At 43.3% G+C, this 26338-nt stretch overlaps 1 protein-coding gene across 1 annotated transcript in view; it reads right to left on the reverse strand.

Annotated features, from left to right (window-relative positions):
• Window positions 1–26338, reverse strand: part of eif2ak3 (eukaryotic translation initiation factor 2-alpha kinase 3) — a 39189-nt gene that overhangs the window by 6503 nt on the left and 6348 nt on the right. The window contains exons 2-15 of the mRNA XM_028001595.1: window positions 17068–17197; window positions 9374–9568; window positions 9139–9269; window positions 8519–8786; window positions 8269–8431; window positions 8027–8152; window positions 7642–7764; window positions 7088–7317; window positions 6282–6394; window positions 4492–4614; window positions 2959–3108; window positions 1604–2150; window positions 1352–1525; window positions 37–210 (exon numbers count right to left, since the gene is read on the reverse strand). Of these exons, the coding sequence (XP_027857396.1) occupies window positions 37–210; window positions 1352–1525; window positions 1604–2150; window positions 2959–3108; window positions 4492–4614; window positions 6282–6394; window positions 7088–7317; window positions 7642–7764; window positions 8027–8152; window positions 8269–8431; window positions 8519–8786; window positions 9139–9269; window positions 9374–9568; window positions 17068–17197 (2647 nt within the window). The remainder of the gene's footprint in view (window positions 1–36; window positions 211–1351; window positions 1526–1603; window positions 2151–2958; window positions 3109–4491; window positions 4615–6281; window positions 6395–7087; window positions 7318–7641; window positions 7765–8026; window positions 8153–8268; window positions 8432–8518; window positions 8787–9138; window positions 9270–9373; window positions 9569–17067; window positions 17198–26338) is intronic.

Genomic DNA, 26338 nt, shown 5'->3' on the forward strand with positions numbered 1-26338 from the left:
AGAGTCACTTCTGCAGCAGCGTTCGTTTTCCTTCACCTGCTCCGGGCTCATATAGAGCTTGGTGCCGACCTGGCCCGTGTGCCGGGTGAGGAGCGGGGCGGGGGTCAAGGCGCTGGGCTCGTCCTCGTCGTCCTCCTGGTCCATGGCGGTCACCAGGCCGAAGTCCCCCACCTTCACCACGTCGTCCATGGTGAAGAAGATGTTGGAAGGCTGGAGGCAGCAGAGGACAAGTTGAGTTGATTTGTGCAGCACGTGTCAGCCACCAGGCAGTTCAGAGCGATTTAAATAATGAAAACATCAGCCAATTCTAAAACATCCTATTGCGTCAAAAGCATGAAAGTTATCAAGCAAATAAACATTAAATATGTTGATCAATGTTCCAGTTATTATTAATCAAAAGCACCTCTAAACAGGTGGTGGAGTTTTTAGCTTTCATCTAAATGAACTCAGTGTTTTGACTGTTTTTGCAGACGTCGGGAAATTTTCTCTTGATGTGTGGTTCATAGAAGCTGAATGCTGCTTCTCCGTGTTTGGTTCTGGTTCTGGTTCTGCTCTGCATCCCCAGAACCAGAAGACCTGAGTGGCATGTTTCCAGCAAGCAAATTTATTTTCGAAATGTCAAATTGCATGACGACAAGGTCCGTGGGAACACAGCTAATGAACGACCAGGGCAGTCTCAGTACTGTGGTGGGCATGGCAACCAGACAGAAAGACATCAAAGTGGTTGGTTATCATTAGGAAGGTATTGATTAGTTTTCAATAGGTTGGCTGATGAATGGACAGTTGAAGATTGGCCTGTATTTCTGCAGTAGTGATTTATCCAGACTGCTCTCTTTTTGTCTGAGGTTTACAGGGTTTCCCACAGGAAACTTGCTAAGCCTGGTGGTTGGAACGCTAGCGCAGTCATCCCACCATGTTTTTGAATAAAAAACTATTTAAATTTGGCAGGAAATTTGAAAATATAACTAGGTAACTCTGTGTTATTGGAAGATATTACTAGGACAAACCTAAACACCAACTCTAAAGTCTTAAAAAGGGTGAACAAAGAAAACATTGTTTTAGTCATTTCATCCTAATTAAAGTGCCCAAAATTTCTCGATCCTTTATCCGTGACTTGTCACTTTACTGGCTGAAGTTGTTAGTATGTAGACCAGTAAAGTCTGGCAGTGGTTACAGAAGCTGGTGTATAAAAAACAACTTATAATAAATAAACAAACAATTCTTAGCCTGGTGGGGGCGCAAGTAAAGCCTAGAGGCCTGCCAGGCTTATAAAATCCTGGGTTTAGGAACTGCTGACACACAGGATGCATACCATTTCTTCCTCCACAGTGCAGGTTTTGCGTGGCTTTACCTTCAGGTCTCTGTGCATCAGGCCCTTGGTGTGCAGGAAGTCGACGGCCTCTGCGATCTGCAGGAAGATGTCCAGACACTGGTTGAGCTCCCTCTGGTCCGGGAGGCACCGCTGAGCCATCCAGTCCTTCAGGTTCTCCTTCCGACAGAGCTGCATCTGGATGTACAGGTACACCTGCAGGAAGGACGCCGTGTTCAAGGACAATCTGACAAGAGGACGACTGAGTGTTTGAGCTGGTTGCTTGGTAATAACCTTTGGGGAAGGCTGGAAGCGCTGGATCGGTTGTGTGGCTGGGAGAGCCAGGGTGAGGGAGGTCGGTCGAGGAGGACTGGAGGAAGCCGGCGGCGCAGCCTCCTCCTGCCTGCTGTGAGAAGAAGAAGAACTCTTCTTCTCTGTGAGCGTTCCGGGACCGGCGGCGCTCGTGCCCGAGTCCGTGTCAGCGTCGGCATCCCGATCGCAGCCGGAGTCCTCGAAGACGATGTCGAAGGAGGAGGAGGTGCAGTCGCTGGGGCCGCGGGGCGGACACAGCTCGAAGGAGTTGGGGGTGTCGGAGGCGTCGGGGTCGGCTTGGCTGTCCCGCTCGGACATCAGGCTGTCGTGGCCCGGCAGCGGCTGGAAGGACAGATCGCCATCTCCGTCATTGGCGCTGAAGCCGGCGTTGCTGTTGGAGAGGAGCGCCTGAGCGCTGACGGATGTGTCTCCGTCTGGACCGGACGCGGGGGACACGGAGCTGGACACGGGGACTTTGACCGACAGCACCTCCATGTGGTCAGGGATGCTCATTGGCCAGTCAGTGGTACTGGAAGAGGAAGAGTTATTATTACTACAGGTAGGCTGGAAGACTGGATTTCATTCTGAGGGATTATTAATGGTGACTTGCTGAACTACAGGACAGGATGATTTAAAACCAGCTGGAAATACAATGTTTACCAGGAATTTACAGATAAATATGCAATGGGATAAAACTTTATTACAGAGTGGAAAACATACAGGAAGGTAGCAGGAAAGAAGAAAAAACTAAAAGGAAGGAAAGAAGAAATGTAAGGCAGATAGAAGGAAACAAAGAGTAGAAACAAGGAAGGAAGAATGGAAAGACTACAAGGATGGACACAAGTATTGAAGAAACGGATTAGAGAAAGCAGGATTAAAGGAAAAACGAAAAAGAAAGCAGGAAAATCAAGGGAAAGGAAGAATGAAGAAAAAACAAAAATGAAAAAGGAAGGAAAGACAATGAAATGATGGAAAGAATGAAGGAAGAGGGACAGATCAAAAGATAGACTGAAAATAAAAAAGGAAGAAAAGAGGGAAGAAGGTTTTGATGGACAGAAAAAGGGTAAAAAGGAAGAGAGAAATGGGGGAAGCAAGGGAGGAAGAAAAGAAATAACAAAAATGAAATAGGATCAAAGTTTTTAAAAAATTAGCGAAGGAAGGAAGGAAAGAGAAGACGGAGAGATGGACATAAAATAACAAACAAAGCTCAAAAACAGAAATATTTTCCAAACTCTTTTTTTTTCTTCTATGCTAAACCCATATATCCGGACAACACTCAACTCGAACCTTCCCAGACAGCATGTGACCCCAGTGACCCCCTGACCCTGCCCTCTAACCTGGCGTCCTTGTGCCACCTCCGGTCCATCTCCTCCTGCCAGCCCTCGGGGGGGCTCTCCTGCCAGGCGTTGAAGTAGCGGATGATCCCTGGATGCTCCAGCTTAGCCAGGGCCTTCACCTCTCGCATCACCTTCTCCCGGGCCAGCTCCCTGGACCACACACACACACAAACACACACACACACACACCACAAGGCTGAAAAACATCCAGCTTTCACACTGAAAGCGCTGGATCGCGCTAAAAACTATTTGTGACATCGCAATAAAACAGTAAAACTGAAAGTAAAGCTAATTTTTATACTGCAAGAGTATTGAAAAACTCTTGCAGTATTTTTACTGCAACACCCATGTATCCTGGGTGTTGCTACGGATACATTCTCCTCTGAAAGCATGGGAGCTGTAAGGGTATTTTCTTTATTTTAGTTGCAGATTGTAAATATTTAGGTTTGACATCAACAGCTGGACATGAAACACAGGTCGACTTTTCATGCCACATTTTTATGTTAATTAAGGAACCGAAACCTTTTTTCTTAATCCTTAATCTTGGGAGACTTGTGTAAACATTGATCAACCTGATCCACCGATGTCATCTACCTCTGAAAATCAGAAGCAGCTACATTTATCGACTTTTCAGACAAAAAAAAAAAAAGGTTGGAATCAGCAGGTCAGGATTTCTAACGGCGTCGTCTATGAGCCAATCGTCTCGTTCTCCGAACATGAGCCGTTCTGTCCCTTTGGTAACGCTTCAACTTTGTCTCATCAGTCCATCAAACTTTGTCCTTGACGCTTCAGGCTTCTCTCTGCTTCTTGGTTTTAGTCGTTTTACTCTGGCCTTCCAAATGACTTCTGGTGTTTGTCATCTTCAAACTGTAGACTCTGCAACTAATACCTCCACACCTGTCCTACAGTGGTTTCCGTCATCTGCCGCTGATGTTTTAATTGGTCTATCGCTTCTTTTCTCTTACATACTTTCCTAACAATATGGCGGCTATTGCCAGTTTTTGTGCAATATCTCTAATTTTTCATCTTCTCTTCCGTTTTGAATTGCTATTGGCTGTTTATCCCTCAAACACAATCTGGTTTTCTTTTTGGATGCAACTGTACACCATAAATACAGTCTACAAAGGCAAAACCAAAATGAGAATAAGACATTCTGCTGTATTTTTTGTGTTTAAATGGTCATGGCAAGAGGCCCAAAGGGGCAACAACAAACAATTTTCACTCACACATCTCATTACTAGTATTTGCAACCAAAGCCAGAAATAGAGAAATTGCCTTCACGGTTGCAATACTTTTTTGGGGGGAGCAGTACAGATCGGTCTGCAAGTGTTAAGAGAAGCAACATTAAATATCCATGCTTGCGCGTATAAATAATAAATGCACCACTAATATTGGTTTCAAAACGCCAGTTAAGCGTTTGTGTGGTTTTCTGTGTTTAACAAGAAGGCCACAGCTTACATAACCGGCTTTAAAGGAAACAGAGCCGGTAGCCCCCAGCAAGGAAGCGTGCTGCAGCCGGGCGAGAGGCGCTACCTGTTGGGCAGGCGGATCCTTTTGATGGCGTAGTTGCAGTCGTCCACCTTGTTGCGAGCTTCAAAGACGACGCCGAAGCCCCCGCGGCCGAGGCACTGCACGGGCTCGAAGTCAGTTAGGTACCTGGGAGGCAGGAGGGAGGGAGAGAGATACACGCTGGTTAACCCTGGGCAAGGAAGAATCACGCAGACTTCACAGTGTTCAAAAGAACTTTGGAGAATTCAAGATAAAATACAGAAAATATTCAATTGCTAGAATTTGATTACTGAGGTTGTCATCATCCATTCAAAATTAGAGAGGCTGCATAAAGTTACAGGGTCTCTACAGGCTTCAGAGACAAATTTAAGACTTTTTAAGGCCTTTATAATGGAAGGCTGAATGAAATTTCTGACTGGAAAAATATATATAAATATAGGGAATGATTTCAGGATTGGGCTGGCAACAGAAATAAGGCAGTGGTAATAAAAAAATGTTGTCCGGCCAACTGGCGTTACATTTGCACTTCCCCATGCTAGAGAAAAGAAAGCCAGCAAGCTAGCAAGGCTGTGTTAGCAGCTAGTTACCAACCGCCTCAAAGCGCACAATGTATTTAAGATGTCTGCGTGTGACTCAAACTTTTGCCTGACAGAAAAGTCCCGCAAGAAAAAAAAGAACTACATACAACATTGAATAATCCTGTGACAACAAAATTTAAGACCCAGGATTAGCATACTTAGGACGGTGAAGAGTTCTTCAAAATTAATTTAAGACTTTTTAAGGATGTGCTACAGTGCCATAATCCTCAGTTATGTCACTGCAGGAGCCTGAATAACATTAGAAACTCAAGCAGAAAATAATTCATTTGTGAAAATTACTTGCTCACTTTTTAGACAGGATTTGGAATCATTGAAAAAATAAATACTTGAAGTTGGGACATCATTTTGGCCCGTTCAGATCTGCACTGGACAGATGGACAGTACTTTAATTTGTCATTAATTATCTTTTGTGGGGCTTAAAAAAAAAAAAGTTAGATAAAAGTGTCCTTTTTTAAAACAATCTTTCTTTCATCCATGTTTCAAATTCAGGGGACTGAACCTATGAATAAACACTGGATCCTGCTATTGCACTGTAGAATTAGCGTGCATGAACACAGCCTCATGAATCATTACCACAATGACTACTGCAGCCAAATCTAAAGGAGTTTTTGATAAACGAGGCGCAGCGCTTGGGAAGGCATATTCAGACCTGGCTGCACCCTGGAAAAGCATCTCTGCTCCGGCTCAACACGGAACTCGGAGGCTAAAGTGTGGGAGCAGCAGCTGTCACTTTTAGCTCAGAAAGGTTCTGGAGCTAAATTAATCTATCAACCAGAGCAGCAGCTTTAAGGAACAGATGCAGGTTTTAGGGTGGATTTATCTCCACAAACATCAGATCAGCAAGAAGAAGTGAGAAACTTCTGAAAGTGTTCAGACGGTGATGAAATGTGACCCCGCGGCAGATGGAAGCTAGGCGGAGCCGCCGCTGCGAGGAGAGGTGCAAAGGTCACTCTGATTTGACGGCAAACAGACGAGACACCCAATCGCACATTACCACGACTCCTATCTCCCCATCTCTGCCTTGTCCTATCAAGGCAGGCTGGAAGACCAGTGGTCACCATGGTAACAGCGCTCAATCTGTAGCTACACCTTAAACGAGTGAGGCTCTGGAAATGCGAGGATAATAAGTCGTGGAACAGCAGCGGGAGCCGGGAGAAGTTCAGACAGAAAAGACAAATGGGTCCGCGCTCCTCTGTGGGGCAGTTAGTGGAGTACCTGGACACATATTCGCTGAAGCGGTTCTCCACGGCAACCGGCTCTTTGGATTCGACGACTTCAAGGTCAAACTTGCTGTCGGTCTGGCACTGCGTCTCGGACTCTTTCCGTTGCTGCGACGGATACACAGATGACGGCAAAAACATGTCAAACATACACACATACACCCCCACACACACTTAGGGGCAAAAACACCCACTTCCAGCTACTTAAAGGTGCAGTATGTAAAGTTTACAAAAAATATTTTTTACATATTTGTTGAAATCGTCATTATGTTGTGACAGTGTGTTATGAGACAGATAATCTGTGGAAAAAACACAATCTCCTCTCCTTTCTCCAAGCACCATCTAAGAACAACCAATCAGGAGGCGGGCCTTAGCGCTGTCAATCACCCCTGCTCTGCTCTCTGCTAAGTTGCAGATACCACAGCCTGCTGCGAATGCTAAAGCTAGTTAGCATGGTAACCAATGACAGCAGATAAATGGTTTTCCCATAGCGGTAAGTTGCTTTTCCACCATTAGCACATTTATCAGTGAGTACACATGATTGATTGATTGATTGATTGATTGACAGCGCTAAGACCTTCCTCCTGTCTCTGATTGGTTGTATTTGGTCGGGAGCGGTGCGTTTCCTCAGATGGCAATAGTAACTCAGGGAGGAGGTGGAGGAGATTGATCTTTTCACAGATTATCTCTCTCTCTCTCAACATAGTGACCATTTTAACAATAATGTAAAAAACTTTTTTTTTTTTTAAATTAAAAGTTACATACTGCAGTTCTAACAGCAGTCAGGGCGTGAACTCTTACCCTGACGTAGGCCACAGGGGCAGGCGGGTGGAAGAACCTGCGGACGACGTAGGTGGTGGCAGCGATGCAGAAGACGATGGTGCCGAGGATTTCCTTCCACCAGGGCAGCAGCAGCACAGGGTCCTTCCTCCTGCGGTTGTCCGAGCCCGCCTCATTTCTCTTTATAAGACTGATGGCACTTTCACGTTTCTCCCGGTAATTCTTGCTGTAGGGGAAGTAGTAACCGTTGTCTGCGGCGACAAGACGGAGACGGAAGTCAGACGGGTATCAATTCGATTCATCTGCACCTGGCACATGCAGCCTCTCGCAAATTAGTTGGTGCATAATTGTAAAACCGAGGGACAATAACAGAAGTCTGAAAACATATATCCGTCTGCTTTGTTGAACCCCTTTATGTTGCAGCTACCACACTTTCACATTGCTTGGGTTGGTATTCTGCTAAAACACAGGTGGTTGTAGCAAAACTAAGCAAGAAAATGTGGGAAGGGTTTGAATATTTCTGCTGAAGCAACATGCAGGGCTACACCATGTTTAGGGAGTGACGCGGCCTTTACCGTAAGGATACTGAAGAACGGACAAGGCGCCGTTGCTGTATTCGTCGTGGGAATACTTGTCGTTACTCAGACACTTGTCAAATTCATCAGAGCCCACCAGCGCCGGAGTCCGAGACGGGGACTCTACAAGGACGAGATGAAGAAACTCCTTGGAAATCAATTTAGCAAAAAAAAACAAAAAAACACAATACATTGTCCAAAGGGTAAAAAAGCTTAGGGCCTCAGGGAATGAACAGATAGAGAACATCTGTGTCTTCAAAAGATTATTTGAACAGTGACTACTTCGTTTGAAATAATAAATAGAAACCGTCTTCGGTCACTTTGTCCTTTTTACTGTCAAAGTCAGGCTCCTTTGGTGTTTAGGTTTTAATGCAGAAAGACTTACGTATAAGCGGCTTCCATTTGACGGTGGGGAGAGAAATTACACCTTTCTCCGATTCGATAGCTTTAGAGGGAAACTTTCCAGAGATCCTCACTGATGACTGAAGGTAGAGCTGCCCCTGAAACATCCCTGAAAGCACATCCACAGACTCAATGACAGGAATTTTTCAAGATGCCCAAAACAAAACAAAAAAACCCGACAAAAAACAAACAAGCTGAGTGAATGCACATGTCAGACGAACTCACCGAGGTAGACACTAGACTCTGCAGCACTCCGGGCTTTATTGGACTCCTCCTCATCGTCCTCTTTAGATTCTGATCGGCTGCTGTAGGTGGTATCGTCAAACAGGCTGATCGGTGTGACTTTACCCCCACCCACCAGCCAGGCGGAGGCGATGGGTGTACAGAACTACGCAGGAAACAGTGACACAGAATGAGCTACAATACAGTAAACACTCCTCTCTTTAAGCAGCTAATGCTGACAAAGACGTCTCACCTGATGTTCCCAGACCAGCTGTTCGCTGGACTCGGTGCTGAAGGCCATGACCTTCCAATCGGGAACAGACACTTTGATGACGAGGTTCAAATGTTGGTTTTGGTTCTGCTTGTTGTCTATGTGCTCCCTCTCCTTTGGTTCATCGATGATGACTCGCTGGCTTTCCTTCCAGGAGTCATCGTTCGCCAAGTCTCCCTCCAGAAAGTTCATTCCGGACTGTTTCTCAGGGACTAGTTTGAGCTCAAAGCTCCCAACACTGAAGTTCCACCTGAGGTCACAGAAAGAAACAAAAAGGGGCAAAAAGAAAACAAAGAATGAAAGAGAAGCACCCTTTTATTTTGGATTATGTACTTAAGAATGTTTGGCAACTTCATACTCTTCACAGGATTCCAGAGTGACTGCAATTCTCAAAGTATTTGTGTTTGAGAATTAGGAATGTTTGGTAGGAATTTATTGCCGATAACTCTGGAGTGTTCAAGCTTTAAATAATGAACTTGAACTCAGGTAGATAACACATATCCACAGAGGATGGATCAAGTCATTAGGGCACAAGTCTAAGACACCCTTTACTGACACGTGGCACAGCAGGTGGATCCAGTGGCGACCAGTTCAGAACTTACTTCTCCATTCCTGATCGAGGCCTGATGGCTCGTACTGTCTTCTGAGTCCTCTGCAGCAGGAGAACGTCCTCTGTCTCCATCTCTTCGTCCCCCCACCGACTGCAGCCTCCCGCAGAGCAAATGTACCGGATCTGAAGCAAAGACAAAAAAAAAAAAAAAAACACCCAAAAATGGTTACAGTCGGAAAAGGTGACCATGTGGCAAACTTTTAAAACTATTACCGCGATAGGATCACCTTGCCACTGTAGGCCCCCAGACCATAAGTAGTGAGGGACTTGCCCCCGACCAGAACGGTGTCCTCTCCGATGCGGTAGGATGACTCGAGCAGCGACTCAACACTGAAAGGCACAGCCTCCATACTCTCCCTGTCCCGGTTCCACTGGAACAAGGCACCGTCAAGCGAAGGTATGACCATCTTATTGCCAAACATCTGTGTGGCCAAAATACAAATGGAATACAGATGAGTCTTTTTATTGTTCTCTGCTCTTTTACTGACCAGCTGATGAAAGAAAAAATTGTATCATAAATTGTGATTGTCAGAAGAGGAAAATCAGCATGAAAAACTTGCCATGTGAACTAGGCATTAACTACACCTTGATTACATAAAGACAAATTCAACTGTTCAAATACATTTCTGACCTCAACAACAAATACAGTCATGCTGTAGGAACTGTCACCAGTCTTGTTACACTAACCTTGTTTTAAAAACAAGCCTTAGCAAACTAGAAGTGGTAATGACAAGCTAAAAGCAGCTAGATTGGTGGTATATTTATGCAGAAATACAGTGCTATGATGTAACCATGGTAAATTTACTTGTGGTTTTTGTATCATGATAACTCATACCAACCAACCCTTAATTCTTAGTAGGGCTGGACAATGTATCACAATATCTCAGCTGATAAAGATAATTATAGATTGTTTTATATATTTTTTTTTTAAGCAGTTATGAGGCAACCTGAAAGTGTGGCTGCTCCAGTTACTCAACAGGTTGTTGCTAGGAAAGCAAGGAATGAGTGAGTTAGTTGATGCCTACATTCCCCAGAGTGCTGTGTGGTTCTGGATCAGAGTTCCATGAAATTCTGGAACATTTATCATTTCTTGATACTGATTGTGTGTCTATTGCGATATATGTTGTTATTGATTTATTGTCTATCCCCAGCTCTTAGGTATTTACATGAATCGTTAGGGATACAAAACATTTCCTTCCAATAGTAATGCATAATCCACTGTAATAATAGCTGCACTGTGAAAAAATTGCAATTTTTTTTTTATATATTTCACAAGCGCAAATTATTGGTTACATTTTTAAATAGCAATTGATATTTTTTTCCATGTTACATTTTCTTCAAATACAAAAAAAAAAAAGAATGTTTATTCAACATTCAAAAAGCTGTGATAATGTTACCCTATAAATATTTCACAACGTCATCTGCAAACAAACTTAATTGTGTATTAATTTTATCCTTTAACGTTCACAGATTTTTAACATGTATGCCCTGGTCCATTTTAATTTTGTAGTGAACAAACTATTCCTTACGTCATCCACTGAAACGCTCGTCCACACAGATAAGAGCACCCGACACACACAACCGCCCACACAGCCGTCTCACCGGCCCACACACACTTGGACTCAACCCACAGATCTGGAACCATTACACAACTACGGGATTAGGTAATTAGGCTGGATCTGTACAGAACAGTGCAAGCTGATAGAATGTGTTTGCATGAGGTGTTCATTGTAATGGGGAGGGAGGGGGTTGAGGATGACATCATTGAAAAACCCCTGACCCTATTCCTGATTAAAACTCTCCAGATCAGTTCAGACAGAAGGACGGCAACTCAACAACCCCAGAGCTGCTCCTGGAGTCAGACTGTTGCTTTTAAGATTGAAAAAGTGTCACTTTTGAACACGGAGTGATGTCATCCTTGCACACACGCTGGGTGGTTTAGGTTAGCAGTCTGAGCTGATTCCCTCTGTGCGTGTATGGCTACCAGGCAGGAAAAAAGAGAAATTCTTTTTTCTCACTCAGTGGGTGAGTCATGCTGCTCCTGATGCCTTAATCCACCCGTCTGATCTGGCCCGGCGTTCTGACACCGGTTAGCCTGCTCTCAGCCGCGTAATCTCCTGAAGGGGAACGCTCTGCTCAGCGGAGTTCTGCGCTGGCTGTTCGACCGGATCGTCCCGCATAAAATCTGGATCAGCAAGTCGCAAAGCCGAGAGAGTCATCTGATGGAATGCATTGGAAGTTAGCTCTTTATGTCTTGTAATGTCTATTTTTAATTTTTTTAAAAATATGTGGAAGTGTTGCTGCATAAAAAAATTAAAAAAGGAATATTTTAAATGGGCTAAAAAAAGAAATAAAATCATATTATATAACAGCCCTCAGCGGCTCTGTCTGTCGTTTCAATCTAATAAAAAGGAATTCTTTCTGGTTAAGTTAATAATTCATCTGTGATCAGCCACACCACAGTCTGCTCGTCTTCATGTGTGTACACATAATATTTCTGTCAGTCTCTAAAAACGATACTCAGCCGTGACTACAGTTGGGGTTTTCATTTGAAGAAGAATAAAATATTAAAAACAGATAAAAAGAATAATTTAAAAGATTAAGCCTCCCACCCAGACTTCCCAGCATCAACATTCCCTCCTTCTCTCTGTGGATTTTAATGGTTTTATTAATCTTTAAAGAGTTCTGAATGTATAGTGTGTGTTATTAATCTGAGACCTGACCCGTGTGTGTGACTGCACCAGTCAGAGCTTCACAACGTTCCGAGTCAAACGATGCGCTTGCGCAATTACTAGACGCACTGACTGACGAGTTAAGTTCAAAATAGGGGTGGAGATTTATCGCATTGTTTATCATTTATCGTGATAATTTTCTGATAACAATTCTGATGTATCATCATCACGATAAATTACTAGTAATGATGTTTAAAACCGTCCGTATTGCTGGGATTGTTAGTTTTTAGAAGATCAGTAAATATAGACAAATTTGAAAATATGATTAAATGCAGTTACTGTGTGCAATCTAGTGATACAAACAACACTTCTTTATGTGAGTGGTGTCCTAAAGAAGCCTATTACAAATTTTCAAGAGCAGTATTTGTGGTAGTGGGGCTATGAGAACGTTTTGGCTGATGCTTTATGATTTTATTTTACAATAAACATTTTTGCTATGCCATTATTGTTATTATGAAATCGATAATAAATCTGCTTTTCACAGAAAGTAGGAAAATATATGCTAAAAGCTTTGAATTGTACACTAATACTGAATAAGTTTGAATAATACTGAAAACTCAATTTATTCCAGTAACTCAGTTTTCTAAGTTGATCAATTGAAACATCAATTGCATCAAAAGCCTTCATTTCCAGTACTTATGATTTTCTGCTCACAGCTTGTTGAAAAACACAAACATTTAAAATTAGAATATTACATCAGACCAATAAAAGTTATTTATTTATTTTCTGACAAACAAGCCTCGTCAGAATGCAGAGTCTAATTTAGGACCGTTTTCCTCAAGAGAAATCTTGAGGGGAAAAAAAAAGAAAAGAGATAAAAATCAGAGCGTGATTTTTATCACGCCACAAAGTCTGACTGACGTTTCTTGCATTGTGAGAAAAACAATTTTATTCACACATACAATTTGTATTCCTCGAAATGAGATGGATATTTATTTAATGTAACACATAATGCGTAGTTATGTTCCACCCCTGGGGGGGAACAAGAGAGCGGGGCGCCTTCAGAGAGCGGGGGGGAGGTGAAGGGGGCATAACTACTGTTAGTGCTGCTGCTGACGCTCCAGCGATCCTGTCAAACAGTTTCACCTCAACTCGCAGCTCCGACTCTATTTCAGGGACCAAGCGGCCGGCTTTCTAACAAAAATAAATAAATAAATAAAAATGCTGCTGAAGCAGCAGTTTGCATCTCCTCACTGAGTTGGGAGACCTATTGCTTTCCCCATTAAGAGCAGAGAGCTAACCAGGCGTTCATCAGCGTGTAGCGATCCATCAGGTTCATTCCGTCTCACTGCAGGCCAGCAGATGCACAGAAAGCGAGCGCGTGCTGTCTATTATTTGATGACATCATCTCTGGTTGAAAGGCATTACCTCACCACCCCTCAACAAAACACACACCGAGTCCGTCCTCTAAGCCCCGCCCATACAGGATGAGTCACTCCCGTCCGAACGCTTGCGCGCGCGCGCGCGCACTTCAGCCCCCCTCCACCGCCCCCGGAGCTCCTCCTGTTTTGCTCAAGTGATGGCTTGTTGTTTTTTTGGGGGGGGGGTTTCTGCAGACAATGCGGTTTGTGCTTCTGCTGTCCCACGTTTTACTGCAAGAAATAATGAAGAAAAAAAAAAGAAAAAGACGAAGTGACACAAGTCGCCTACTGGCGACTGGCTGCTTCCGCCCCGGCGTGTCGAGGCTAGCCAATAGCGCGGCGGCGGACCCCCCTCCGGCCTCCCATCACTGAGCAGACTGGTGTCTCGGGGATCCGACAAGCACCAATCAAACTGTTGCTAAGCTCCTAACAGGAAGAGGGTGGAGGGAGAGGTGGAGGAAAGAACCAGAGGCAAAGCTACCTTCCCTCCCCTTACACACCTCCCACCACCAACACCACCCCACACACACACACACACACACACACACACACACATTAAAGGGAGCCAAGCACACGGAGCAGAAGGGCATCCCAGGTTACAGAGGTCATAGAGGGCAAGACAGGTTTTAGACTACATAAAGGACTATTAACACACACACACAGCTCGGATCATAGCAAGTGACGTCACAACAAGTCAACGGGTTCAGAACTAGAAGGGCATCTCTGTTCAGCCAGGGCCGGATTTACAGGGATGTAGGCCCCTGGGCTGGAGCCGGTTTTGGTGCCCTGTTCACTAAGGGGCAAATTATCTTATTGATGTAAATGACTACAGTATATTAATAAGTAGTCCTATACATCAGGAGGTAATAACTGATGCATGGTGGCTAACTAATAACTAACCAGTCCATTTCCCAAGGAAAATAGACTATAACTTCTTCAAATGCTTGAATATTGTTTACAGTCATGAAAATCCTAAAACAATACTACCGGTGTATTTTTTCAATATGTGTTTTGTATAAAGCGCAATGTTAGCAAAACACTCCTTCATTTAAAATAATGGGATTTGAAGTCTTATTCATACTTTTTTTTAGGAAACTTTAGAAATTTTAGGGGCGAGCTTTAAGCAGAAAGATCAAAGTTGTCTTCATCTTTCAGTTCAGATTGGATAAAAGGTGAAAAGTAAGAGATATTAGGTCAAATTCAGTTCAGAAAGAGGCATATTCATAATCAATACTTTCATTGCAATGTTCAGCAAATAAACTTTGTGATGAAAAGCAAAGAGGGAGAAATGGAGAAAGAAAGAAAAAGAGAAACTAACAAAGTAAAACAGAAACAAAGAAAGAAAAAGAGAAGCCAAGAAAGAAAGACAGGAAGAAAAACAGAGAGAAAAAGAGAAAAGGAAAGAAAATCAGAGAAAACAAGACAAAGAAACAAAGAGGAAGGAAGAAATAAAAACAGAGAAAGGAAGAAATAAAGAACTAGAAATAAAGAAAAATAAAGAATGAAAGAAATGAAACAAAGATGAGACAGAAAGTGAGGATAGTAGGAAACAACAAAAAGGCTTTAAGAAAGAAAGAAAAAATATAAAGAAAACAGGAGCAAACTAAGACAACGGGAAAAAAGTGTGAAAAAAACAAACAAATACTGTTCTATACTTTGATTTTTTTTTTCTGTGCCACATTTTTCCAATCTGACTTCTCAGTCTAAACATCATCATACTTATTCATACTATTATTTGATGACATCAAATAATAGTCAGGGCTTTTCAAAACAAAAAAAACAGCAGCGGTTAAACATGGAGAACTTGATCGATAAGCTGGGGCTGGATTGTGCTGCCGCACTAATGAGACCCAAACCCTCCCACCCAGCAGCGCTCAGACCCGACCCTGGTTAATATTAGAGGCCTTTTCCCCTGGAGCTACAGCGCGGAGACGGAGCGGGTCCACATCAAACCGCATCTCTCCGCGTGCAGCCGCGTTGTCTCACTCCGGGGCGTTCCGCGTGTCAGTGTGGGAGGTTTAAGCTTCTGTACACATGTAGAGGCGAGGGGTTTGCCACGCTCGTACGCGTAAGAACCCGCTGCAGTCAACAAAACAGGCGCATCCTCCGGGCAAATCAGCTGCTCTGCGATTCATGTGCATGTCTGGGGTGCGTGCAATGAGGACTACATGATAGCAGCAGCTCCCTCCTGGCTGGCTGCTCAAAGTGCACCGAGTTCAAATATTGGTCTAAATGTCTACAGACAGCGAGAAGGAAAGAAAAGAGGGAAAATGGGCTGTTTATAGGAAAGAAAATGGGCAGAATGCTCCTTTAACTCCCACTTCACATGTATCAGTCTAACAATATATTCCCTCTTTAAGAAAGTTGTTTTTTACAACTGGATAAGAAGCACAAAAGGCTTGATTCCATATGCCCTTTTCAACATTTATCACATTACTGAACCCCAAATCATCAACGTATTTTTTGTTTTAAAAATGATTCTTTTATTTATTTTCTAAATAAAAAAATTGAAAGGTGTGATGTGTCTTTATTAAATAAATTACTTATTTTCTGTTTCTACCGGTTTTGAACATTTTTCCCCCCTACATCTATGAAAATATTTCAGCCAATCAGAGCTTGAGATATAAGCAAAGGTTCTTAATTGAAAGGCCTTCCCCCGCAGCATGATGCTGCCACCCCTTGAACCGTGCAATTAATCAAATTCCTGGTTAAACTTTCAATACAAATTGATTTTATTTTCTTTTTTACAATGTCACTTCAGCATATCCAGCTTCGCACACATTCTCTTATTTTGTAACGTTTCCTGACTGATGTGACCTTTCACCTCTCTTAGGGGATGATCCACAGTTTTCTGGAACACTGAGTGACATTTAAAAAATAAAATAAAATAAAGGAAGTAATACTTATTGTAGCATTACTTAAAAAAAATTGTTAAACCCCAAAGAATGGATCATATTTGCTCTTCGGCTGGGGCTGCCCATATCGGCAAAAATAAAATTTCACCCGATTTATCTCAGTGAAAATAAGTCACTGAAAAAAGTGAAGAAATAAAAATAGTCTATTATTGTTTATTCAGGTTGTTCATTTTTGTACAAGATATTTAATTATTTTTAGGCTTTTTTGTGTAAAAGTTCAAAATATTTACTTCTTAAATTTTTATACAAAAAAAATTGCTGCCTTAAATCATTGATTTTAATATTGACCCAGAATATTTGCGCTGCAATTTTTTTCAAAAATCAAGCAACCCTCGTTTTTCCAACAGGACGAAACATGGAAAAGTTTTAGATGTATGAATACTTAAAAAAGGCAGGGCAGCGTAAACCCACTTAATGCTGTTCACTATTTAAATACTATTACAAGCTGCGTTTATGTCAAGAAAACACAATTTCACAATTGCAGTGTTTTCATTAAATAAAAAAGACTATTAAAATCACATGTGAATAAGCTCATTGACGCAATAAGTCACTAAAAGAACATGCTAGCCATGATGATCCAATTACTTCCTGTCATCTTCTTTGTGGTTTGCACCAGTGGCAACATCCAGTTGTTGATCATGTGATGCAACAAAAGTGTTTCCATTGAATGTTTGCAAAATACACCAATTTCAATATGGCTGGAAAAACAATACACCTCATCATAGTGCCAAACTTTTTTAAATTAAAAAAATAGAGTTTTTTCAAAATGGTTTCCATTAAGCAAATTTATCTGGCAAATTATAAGGTCAACAGAAACGCAGCTACCGAAGCCTTTTTGATTGGCATAAATGATGAGAATCCACACTTCAAGCCGGTTTTTGGTTTCAACGAGGGGACAACAGGTTGACTGTACCTCAGGTTTGCTGAGGCTGGAGGACACCAGGCACCCTGAGCCCACGTCCAGGTCCCACTGCTTCCTGCCCTGGTTGTGAGGATCCAGCGCCGAGATCCGCCCGTCCAGGGTGCTGATGATCACGAGTGACCTACGGACACAACACGCAGACGTCAAAATAAAGTTTAGTGAATTCCAAACATATGAGGAGCGACACCATCAGAAGCAGATGTGTCCTCCGGGGTTTGCCCTGGTTGGGTTTAACCAATGAATGACGAGGAGCGCTGCAGCAGCGCTGCAGATGTCTCCTTCCCTCTTGAGTCCTGTTTTTGTTTGAAAATCAGAGTGACCTTCATCAGAAGCTCTGACCGCAACACCTGTGCCAAGAACCCCCCCTCCTCCCCCACCCCTCCCCGCTGCGTCAGGTGGTTAGGGTGGCATATTGATGAAAGAGGATTATTAAAACATGACACACAGTCACCTGACGGCAGCCATGAGAGATCAGGACCACAGATGTGCTCGGAGAATGGAAACATGGCTGATTCGCTCCGTGAGGAGAAGAGCTGAACTTGACGAAGCAAAGTAGAACAAAAACATCCCTGTTATTTAGTTCTTGTTAGGGTTCTCTTTCCCCGCTCTGTAATAAAGTGTGTTACATGGTTTCTTCATGTATTTCCAGTTGGAATTTCTAACTTTTTCAGACTTCTCATTTCTATTTATCAATTATTTTTCAAAGTATAATGTCCAGTTTTAAGTATGGAACCCCAGAGTGTAAGAGGGAACAAAAGAAAGACAAACAGACAGATGGTTGGAGGAACAGACAGATGAACAGACATCTTTGTCAGAGGATGGATTAATACAAATTTCATGTTTCCCTCATTCACAAACAAGACCCCAAGACACATATTAAAATTTAAAAATATTTTATTGATACTTATTGATTGATTTGTTGATATTTATTTATACTTAGGGCGCAGTCAGACCAGCCCTGTTTAGGCCGTTTTAATTGAACTCCAGTTCACTCGACTAGAAATTCTGGTTCGCTATGGGAGGTGTGAATGCGCAATTGAACTATTATTCCGTGTAAAAACCTTGAAATGAATTCTGGTGTGGTCTGAATACAAATGTATTCAAAAGCAGGAAGTGGTGCAACCCAAAATACAACCAAAACAAACGTGCAGGTCTAGTGCTAGAGGGAGAAGGTCTTTGGCCTACAACCTCAAACCACTAAAATGTGACGCCGCTCGATTTTGTTTACATTTCACAAAGAAGAAAGTTGCATTCAGTGTCTTCTTCAGAGGTTTTTGTGTCATTTCCTTCAGTGGTTCTTGGTGCAGCACAACCACAGGTGAGGAGGCAAACCAGTTTTTCAAATAATTTGGTTAGCTTGACTCAGGGCAGTGTGAAAACGAACTGCAGCAGCTGAAAATGCAACGAATGTTACAACTTTAGTCCCCAGTCAACCCGAGTCTACCGGACTATTAGGACCCAAGTCTACCGGACTGTTAGGTGTGAAAACATCCTTAAACTCCTCCACTTGGACCAGTACCTTGTCCCTGACTTGGAGAAGGCACCATTTTCCAGCTCAAAACTATGGTGATGGATTTGAAGGTGATGAGTTTCATCATGGCTGCCTCACACTCAGACAGTATGCGTTAGCTTTGGAGAGGCTAACAACTAGCATGCCTAGTCTGGCAGTAACCAGACACTACTTAAGAAAAATGTATCAAGAAAAATAGTTGACATACATTTGGATCCATTGGCATGTGTTCTTTTGATAGAATTTCCTGTAATCCAACGTGATTTTAAGTATAAATATTAAATATAAAACATAAAGACAGAATTATTTTAAGGCTAACCTCATACTATTGACATGACCATGCAACAAAGCTTAATCAAGTATTAAAAAAATAAGCCGAACCTAAAATTAACCTAACCAAATAAGAAATGATTAAACACAGGAAGTGGAATGCAGAGCTTTGGAGGTCCAATCGCTAAGAACAGGATCCAGGTGAGTTACCAGCCATGAGCTGGCACTGAAGCCAACTGCGTGAAGAATAGAAAGTGAAACCTCAGTGGCGTTAAATATATAACCACAGCCTCCAGAACCTAAAATAGTTCCTGTTGTTGGTTGGTTGGTAGAGAGCACAAAAGCCCTCCTAACACTCAATGAATTCATTTTTCATTCAGAGGCAGTGCTGGCTGACAGCGAGGAGCCACAACTGAGTATTGGGGGAAATGGGACACAGGGGGTGGAAGTATTTACTTTGCATGATATATGGGCTGAGAATTTCCAACAGCACGAGATCCCCTCACCCTTGAGGAAAGATTTTAAGAAGTAATGAGGTGATGGATTTTTTCCCTTTTTTACCCCCTCATCCAATTAATTCCCCTGCTCTACCTAATAGTTATACAGATGAAGGCTTTTAGTACCAAGTGCAAATTCTACTAATGGCTTTCATTGCTGTTTATGTGCTCACACAGCAATATCTACTAACAGCGCTTCCTTCTCTTTTCCCCCCTAGTAGCAGGAAGACATGGATGAATTGAGACGTCCAGCCCCACCCCTCACCAAACAGTTGGGGTTTCTGCCGCATTGCTTGTCAGTCATGTCCAGAGTGTTGCCCGTGGCCCCTTCCTGCTTATTGATTTTGTCTGTTGAAGAAAGAGATGCCGTCGATGGGCTCTTAGCTTTATTTAAGCAGGGAGGCCACAGCGAGTGCTGCTGAGGCTTCACCTACTGTTGAGGTAGCTTACCAATGTTGTGGTCACACCTGTTCCCCGTGGATACTAAGTTTCTAAAGGGAAAGGTTACGTTTCCATGACATGAAGTTCTGTGAAGTGTTTACAGTAGATGACACTCTTTGAGTCTTCATTAAGCTTACATCTGGACTAGCTGGTCTTTGATGCTAACGCTAGTCCAAAAAGCACCAAGAGCAAAGTAAACTTTTACCATTCCAATCTCAAAAACATTTATGTTCATGAGAACACTATTTTATGAACTTTAACACATTTGCAAACAGGTGTGATTATTTACACAGAAACCAATTATTATTTACACAGGAAATTGAGGCTGGAGGAAGTGTGGCACTGATAACCTTCCTGAGTTAAACTATGGGGCAGAATTAGGGCCAAAATTGGAACTACTGCGAAGGAGACTACTCACTTGTTAGCTTCAGAGAGGCTAACGAGTAGCATACCAAGGCTGGTCGCCCATTGGATTGTCTACTTCCCCTGCTGTCCATTAGACCGGATAGGCTGGTGTTAGTATTGAAAAAGCTAACAATTAGCAAAACAGAGCTGGTCACCCATGGGGAATCTAATTTTTGAGAGTTAGAAAGACCAAAAATAAATCCCAGCTGATTGAGAAAAATTGGCCACTTCCAACCTCCAGTGGATAGATTGGAGCATCTCTGATTATAACAGTCTAACAAAATGACCTATTCCCTCAGACAAAAGTAATGTAGATTATTTCTAATAGGGAAAGGCTGCTTTTACTCACACAGCAGCCCATTACAGCTCAAGTGGAGCTACAAGTGGGTACACAGATGCAAATTGTATCACTAAACAAAAATTCATTATGTGTTTAGTAACGCCTTCTAAAGCTGAGCTTATCTCTCAGAGTCTGCTGTAAGCATCATCAGCCTCACCGCCAGCACTGGAGTGTAGAGCGCTAAGAAAAACATTGTTTTTCCTCGCAGCCACCAATAAAAACACAGCTCTAAAGTCTGCTCTCGCCCTCTCAATTGGCTGCGAGACCCTGCCAAAAATATTAGGCTGATTGGTTGTTGCTAAGCAGTCGGCTTGCTGAGAGGGTGGAAGCTTTCCGCGGCCTGCGCTCGGCCAGCCCCCCGCCCGTCCCCGTCCGCCCTGGCAAGTTGCACTATGAATGTTAAAAGTGATCTAAAAGTCACTGAGATCACCGAGTTCATCTCCAGAGATAAAAAGATTTCATTCTCAGGACGCGATCAAAGGGTTTTGTGGCCTCTTTGTACGTAAAATAAAGGATGAATGGTTGTGTGTGTGTGTGTGTGTGTGCGTGTGCCGGGGTAAGTGTGCGTGCTCTATAACTTGTGTATCTGAGCAGAGGGAAGAAGTGGAGTCAAAATAGTACTAAAAGAAAACAAAGAGCCCCGCTGCATCATTTAGCGCTGGAGGCGATTTTATTTACCACGTTGGGGCCCCGAGACGCCGCAGCTCTGCTCGGCTCCGAAGGGATAACATGCAGCCTGTGGGGTTGCTGCTGCCGACCGTGACAGATAGATACAAAGACACTGAAGATGACATCTGAATGGAAAATAAAGACTGAAAAAAGGGAGGCTGCCAACAGACTGTGGGCTGTGCGCGTGCTCGTCTGTAATGCCGTCAAAATGTCATAAATGGTGCAGGGCGCTCCTCAAAAAAAGAAAGGGGAAAAAAAATCACAAAGCGCACGGCAGAGCGGAGAGCCAATTAGCCTCGCTCTCACCAGACTCAGCTCCTCAGAGACGCTCAGCCTCAGTCTGCACACACCGGCAAAACTCGGCGGCTGGTAAACACTCTCTCCATTGACAGAAACAAACCAGGATGTTTACAGAGCCAGTCTCCAAGGAGCGCGAGCTTCCGAGCCGGGCCAATCCCGAAAGCCTGCGCGCTCTTCTCCGGGGCCAATGGAAACACGGTTTTCCCTTCTCGGCTGTCCAATGAACGAGCGGCTTTGCGGCGTGCGAGCCAACAGCAGAGCAGGATTGCCTGTAACCATGCAACGGGAAGCAGCCCGCGCGCGAAGCGGTGCTGCCGCGCGCAGCTGCCGCTCAGCCTAGCATGCAGCCTGAGAGGCAGGATGAAAATACTAGCGCGTGGGGAGCACGTGGAGAGGAAGTTGTGGATGCGGCTGAGAGCTGGCCGCACCCAGCGCCACCAACATCCCCAGCTGATGCGGCAAAGTGTGCACTTGTCATCAGGGCGAGCCAAAATGGCTTAACGACCGCCATGATAGCTAAATTAATTTATAAAACTGTAATACTCTGATTAGACATAGGCTAACTAGTGTAAGATTGTTACAGTGAGGTACTGCGGTACCACCCGTTCTTCTCATTACTCTACTCTCTGTTCTCAACGTAAGATATCCCAAGGCGCCCAACTGAGCTGAAGTAGCAGTATTTTTATTCTACCTTCCACAAAGCAATGGAAAACTTTGGAAGTATGAAGATGTAACTTATTTAAAACCCTGGTGTACCATGATACCGTTAGCTGTAGGAGCATTCTTTATAAAGTTACAATATAGCCACGTTTCCATTAATGCTTTTTTTAACGTGCAATTTGAAGTATTGCACTAGAAAAAGTTGATGGAAATGGCAAAATTCGAAATAATTTCCTCAATTTCACAGAAAAAAGTTTTTACAATCACTTGAGGTGATTCTCGGCTTTTACAAAAAAAGAGTCAAAGCGCTGAGTACCGACAAAATGAATGCGCCAAGCCACTGGTGGGTCTGGGAACTAAGAAAAAAACATCCCAAGTCCAAATCTCCAGTGTTAGAGGGAGGACTCTCTCCATTTTCTGTTAGGTGTGGTACAGGCAAGTTTGCAACCTCTACATCTGGTTTATTTATTGCGTAGAGTGAACACCTGACAAAATTTCGCTTGGCATAGCCTTGCAATTAGCTGGGAACACTTTAAATTTAAGCATTCGCTCAAACTTTGCATGACAATTGGATGGAAACATAGCTACTGTTATTATAAAAGCCAAAATTTGTTCCAATTCTATTTCTATGGTTTAAAGTCGTATTGATAAGAGGAATAATAGTCCTACTATATAAAAGTAACACAGTTTTACCCCTCCCACACATGTTGCTAAAAGAGGACTGCATTCTCAGGTTCCTTACCACAAAAAAGTTTGGCTGTTTGGACAGATTTCAGGTCATGGTGGGAAAACTAAAAGATTGCCACCTATCATTAATTCAAATGCCAGCAGAACAGAGATATATTGTGTACAATACGTAGAAACCACGACTCAATTTAGAGCCTAAGCTTGTTTAGATTAATTTCAAATAACATTAATATTACTGTATTACATTGCAAAAAACAAACTTGTTGTACATATTAAAAAAACATTTTCTGTCACAAAAAAGCAATCATAACATGATAACTGGTTTTATTTAAAATTCTTGAATGAATATATGAAATAAATAACTTTACTCAAGGTTAGCACTTGTCAGTAGCGGGGGAATTGTGGGATTCTCATACTGGTCCATGCAAAGGCAAAAACCCAATTTTACTGCTCCATAAACCTAAACAAAACGGATCAGTATCTAGTATTCATGGTGTTGACTTCAGCAGTGGAATAACTGACAGCAATCTGCTTTGAAACATCGACCTTGTATCCATCGGTGGCAGTGCAGCAGAGAGTAAAGGGTGTGGTTTGAAGAAAAAGTTGCTGCACTTCTACCCAGAAAAAAAATCTTTCTTCCTACACACACACACACACACACACAACCATGTGAAAGTGTTGCCATCCCTCTCTCTCCTCCCGTCGCACGTGGTAAAATCCAAACTCTGTGGCGCCACGCTCCCGCCTGCTGATTGGCCGCGAGTCCGCTCCGAGCCGCCGATATGACTGGTTGTTGCTAAGCAGTGATGAGACGGTGAGAGTGAAAACAAGACAGCGTGGTCCTACTAACCCTCAGCCCACTGTGTTTTTTAAACGCACCCTTTTCTCTCTCCCTCTCTCGGAGACTCACACCTTTCTGCCTCTGCCCCACCCATACTGCAGTGCTGCGAGAGAAGGGTCCTGCCGACGTACCAAAATAACCACTGACCTAATAAATTTCCTTCCAACTGATAATCGCGTTTAAAACCGCCATCGCTTCTGATTGTGACTTCTGCTGCTGCGCATCGCCACGACCAGACCGCTCAGTGTCATTAGTTGGTGTCACCAAAGATAAACACATTTCAAGACGAGAAAGAGCTAAAAAACTCAAGAAACGTCCTTAAATGCTTGATAAAGGGGAAAACAAATCAATATTCTGTTCTTATTGTCACACAAATCCAAAATCTGCATGAATAAATCAACAACAAACCCCAACCGTGAAGAACCCAGTTCAGGCGACTCTATCGAGTCTTGACAGGTAGATCAATCATCCCCACTGTGACCTGTTATTTTAGGGACAGTGTCTATTAATAAACCACACAACATCTCCCCCAGCATCGGAAAGCAGAGCACCATAAAGTTAAAAAAAAAAGAATGTCTTCACTCCATCCTTTACCTTACTGTAACCAGACCCATGTGGCCAACTCGAATTCTGAGCACTGACCCAATCTTTCCCTTGCAATTGGCTAACAAGTTGCCCGGCTTGGCCGATTGGCTGTTGCTAAGCAGTGGAGGCTGTTGGAAGCCGGCTCCCGGGCAAGGCGGCCCAGAAGAGCTGTTGCAGCTACAGAGCCCTGGGGGTGTGAATGTGTATGTGTGTGTGTGGAGATGGATGTGTGAGAGAGGGGGGTGGTGGGGGTTGAAAGGTTGCCGGTGGGGGTAGTTGGTTCACACAGAACGACCGTCCTCTCTAGTCTCACCTGGAAGTGCTCCCTGAGCTGCGCCGTTGCCCCAGCGGAGGGCCCCGGGAGACGGAGCATCAAAGCTGGGAAGGACCGTCGCATGAGAACACGAAAACGGGTTCAAAACACGCAGGCGAACACGCCGACAGGTGCGACGCCGAGCTTCCGGAGCGCGAGGCTCCGACGCTTAGACGGTAGAGGAAAGGTGGGGTGACAGCTGACAAGGCGACACAAGAGCGCCGCGCGTCACCATCTGAAAGCCGGATCAAAGCAGACATCTAGAATATTTATAGATAACAGGTACAGTGATAGATGGTGGGGGGGATGAAAAAGACAACAACTGCAAATATCAGACTTTGAGAAAAAGATGTTGACACCTGGATGTGAGAGTGTGTTTGAAGTGATCGTGTTTGGAATAAGGCAAATTTATCCAGGTGGTTTAAACTGTGATTCTGTTAGCAAACATAAAACCAGAGTGGATAAAGAGGTACAGCATACTTAAGCAAATTCAAAAGTGAAACTGAATTATGATTTAATAAGAGATGTTACAGGATTGGGTCTGTTTGGATTGGAAAGGAGGTGACTGACGGTGAAGTACTGAAAGGAACGGTGGGAGGAAGTGGTGGCTGACCTCATTCATACTGAGGAGAAATCCTTGATGGTTTCACAGCTATTGACACAACAGCTTAGCTTCTTCTGTTTTAAGTTACTTTTATTTTTTATTTTCAAGTCTCCTTAAGTTTGGAACAACAAAGCTGTCTGAAAACAACTCGCTTTAAAAGTGAAGTAATTTTCAGGCGTGCCGTGGTGGCGTAGTGGTTAGCGCGACCCATGTTTGGAGGCCTTGAGTCCTCAACACGGCCGTCGCGGGTTCGATTCCTGGACCTGGTGACATTTGCCGCATGTCTTCTCCCTTCTCTTTCCCCCTTTCCTGTCAGCCTACTTTCATATAGGGGACACTGGAGCCCACAAAAGACCCCTGGAGGGGTAAAAAAAAGTGAAGTAATTTTCAGATTCTTATCACAAAAACAGCAAAAATCTCTTTAAATGACAAAGCAGTTATACTGGGGAAAAATGTTTCTTTTTGGTTGTTGATTGAGTTGCTAACTCCTGTCATGACTCTCTGGGATCATGTGTGGCAGTGCTGCTCCACATACTGTTAAGACAAGTTGCTTTTAAAACCTTGCTCACCTAATGAGGCAATGCCATTCAAAATGGCAACAACAGCCTGAATCTCTCACTGTGTCGAGACACTGGAATACAAGGAAACGTATCCTGACAAAACAAGCTCGAGCACTCTCCATATCACTCAAAAACAATCCTGAAATCCCGTTTTCTTCACATACTAAAGCCATTGCAACAGAATTTGTTTAAATCAAATTACTGACTTGTGAGAAAGCAGATGTACTGTATTAACAGCGCAAAAACAGGTTGGAAATTTGTTTTATTATCTCAATATTAAACGCGAGCCCCGTTCAGATCATAGTTCTGCAGTGAACTCAACTTCAGATGTTTTTACATCATTTAAGTCGATCCATCGCCGTTATGAGCCCGGTGCGCTTTCAGAGCATGGAGTTGAGATTGTGGAACCAAAGGGGCGTGGCATTGAGCAATGTACAAGGCTACGTTTACACAACAGGTAAATGCGACCCATGTCTGACGTTTTCACGGCAGTCTGAACAGCCCCAACTGACAAAACTGTCAGCTCCCGATGTTCAATCATTTGAAAATGTATCCACAGATGGCGTCGTCCATTATCAAG

Source organism: Xiphophorus couchianus, chromosome 19 (assembly GCF_001444195.1).
Source record: "Xiphophorus couchianus chromosome 19, X_couchianus-1.0, whole genome shotgun sequence".
Lineage (NCBI taxonomy): Eukaryota > Metazoa > Chordata > Actinopteri > Cyprinodontiformes > Poeciliidae > Xiphophorus > Xiphophorus couchianus.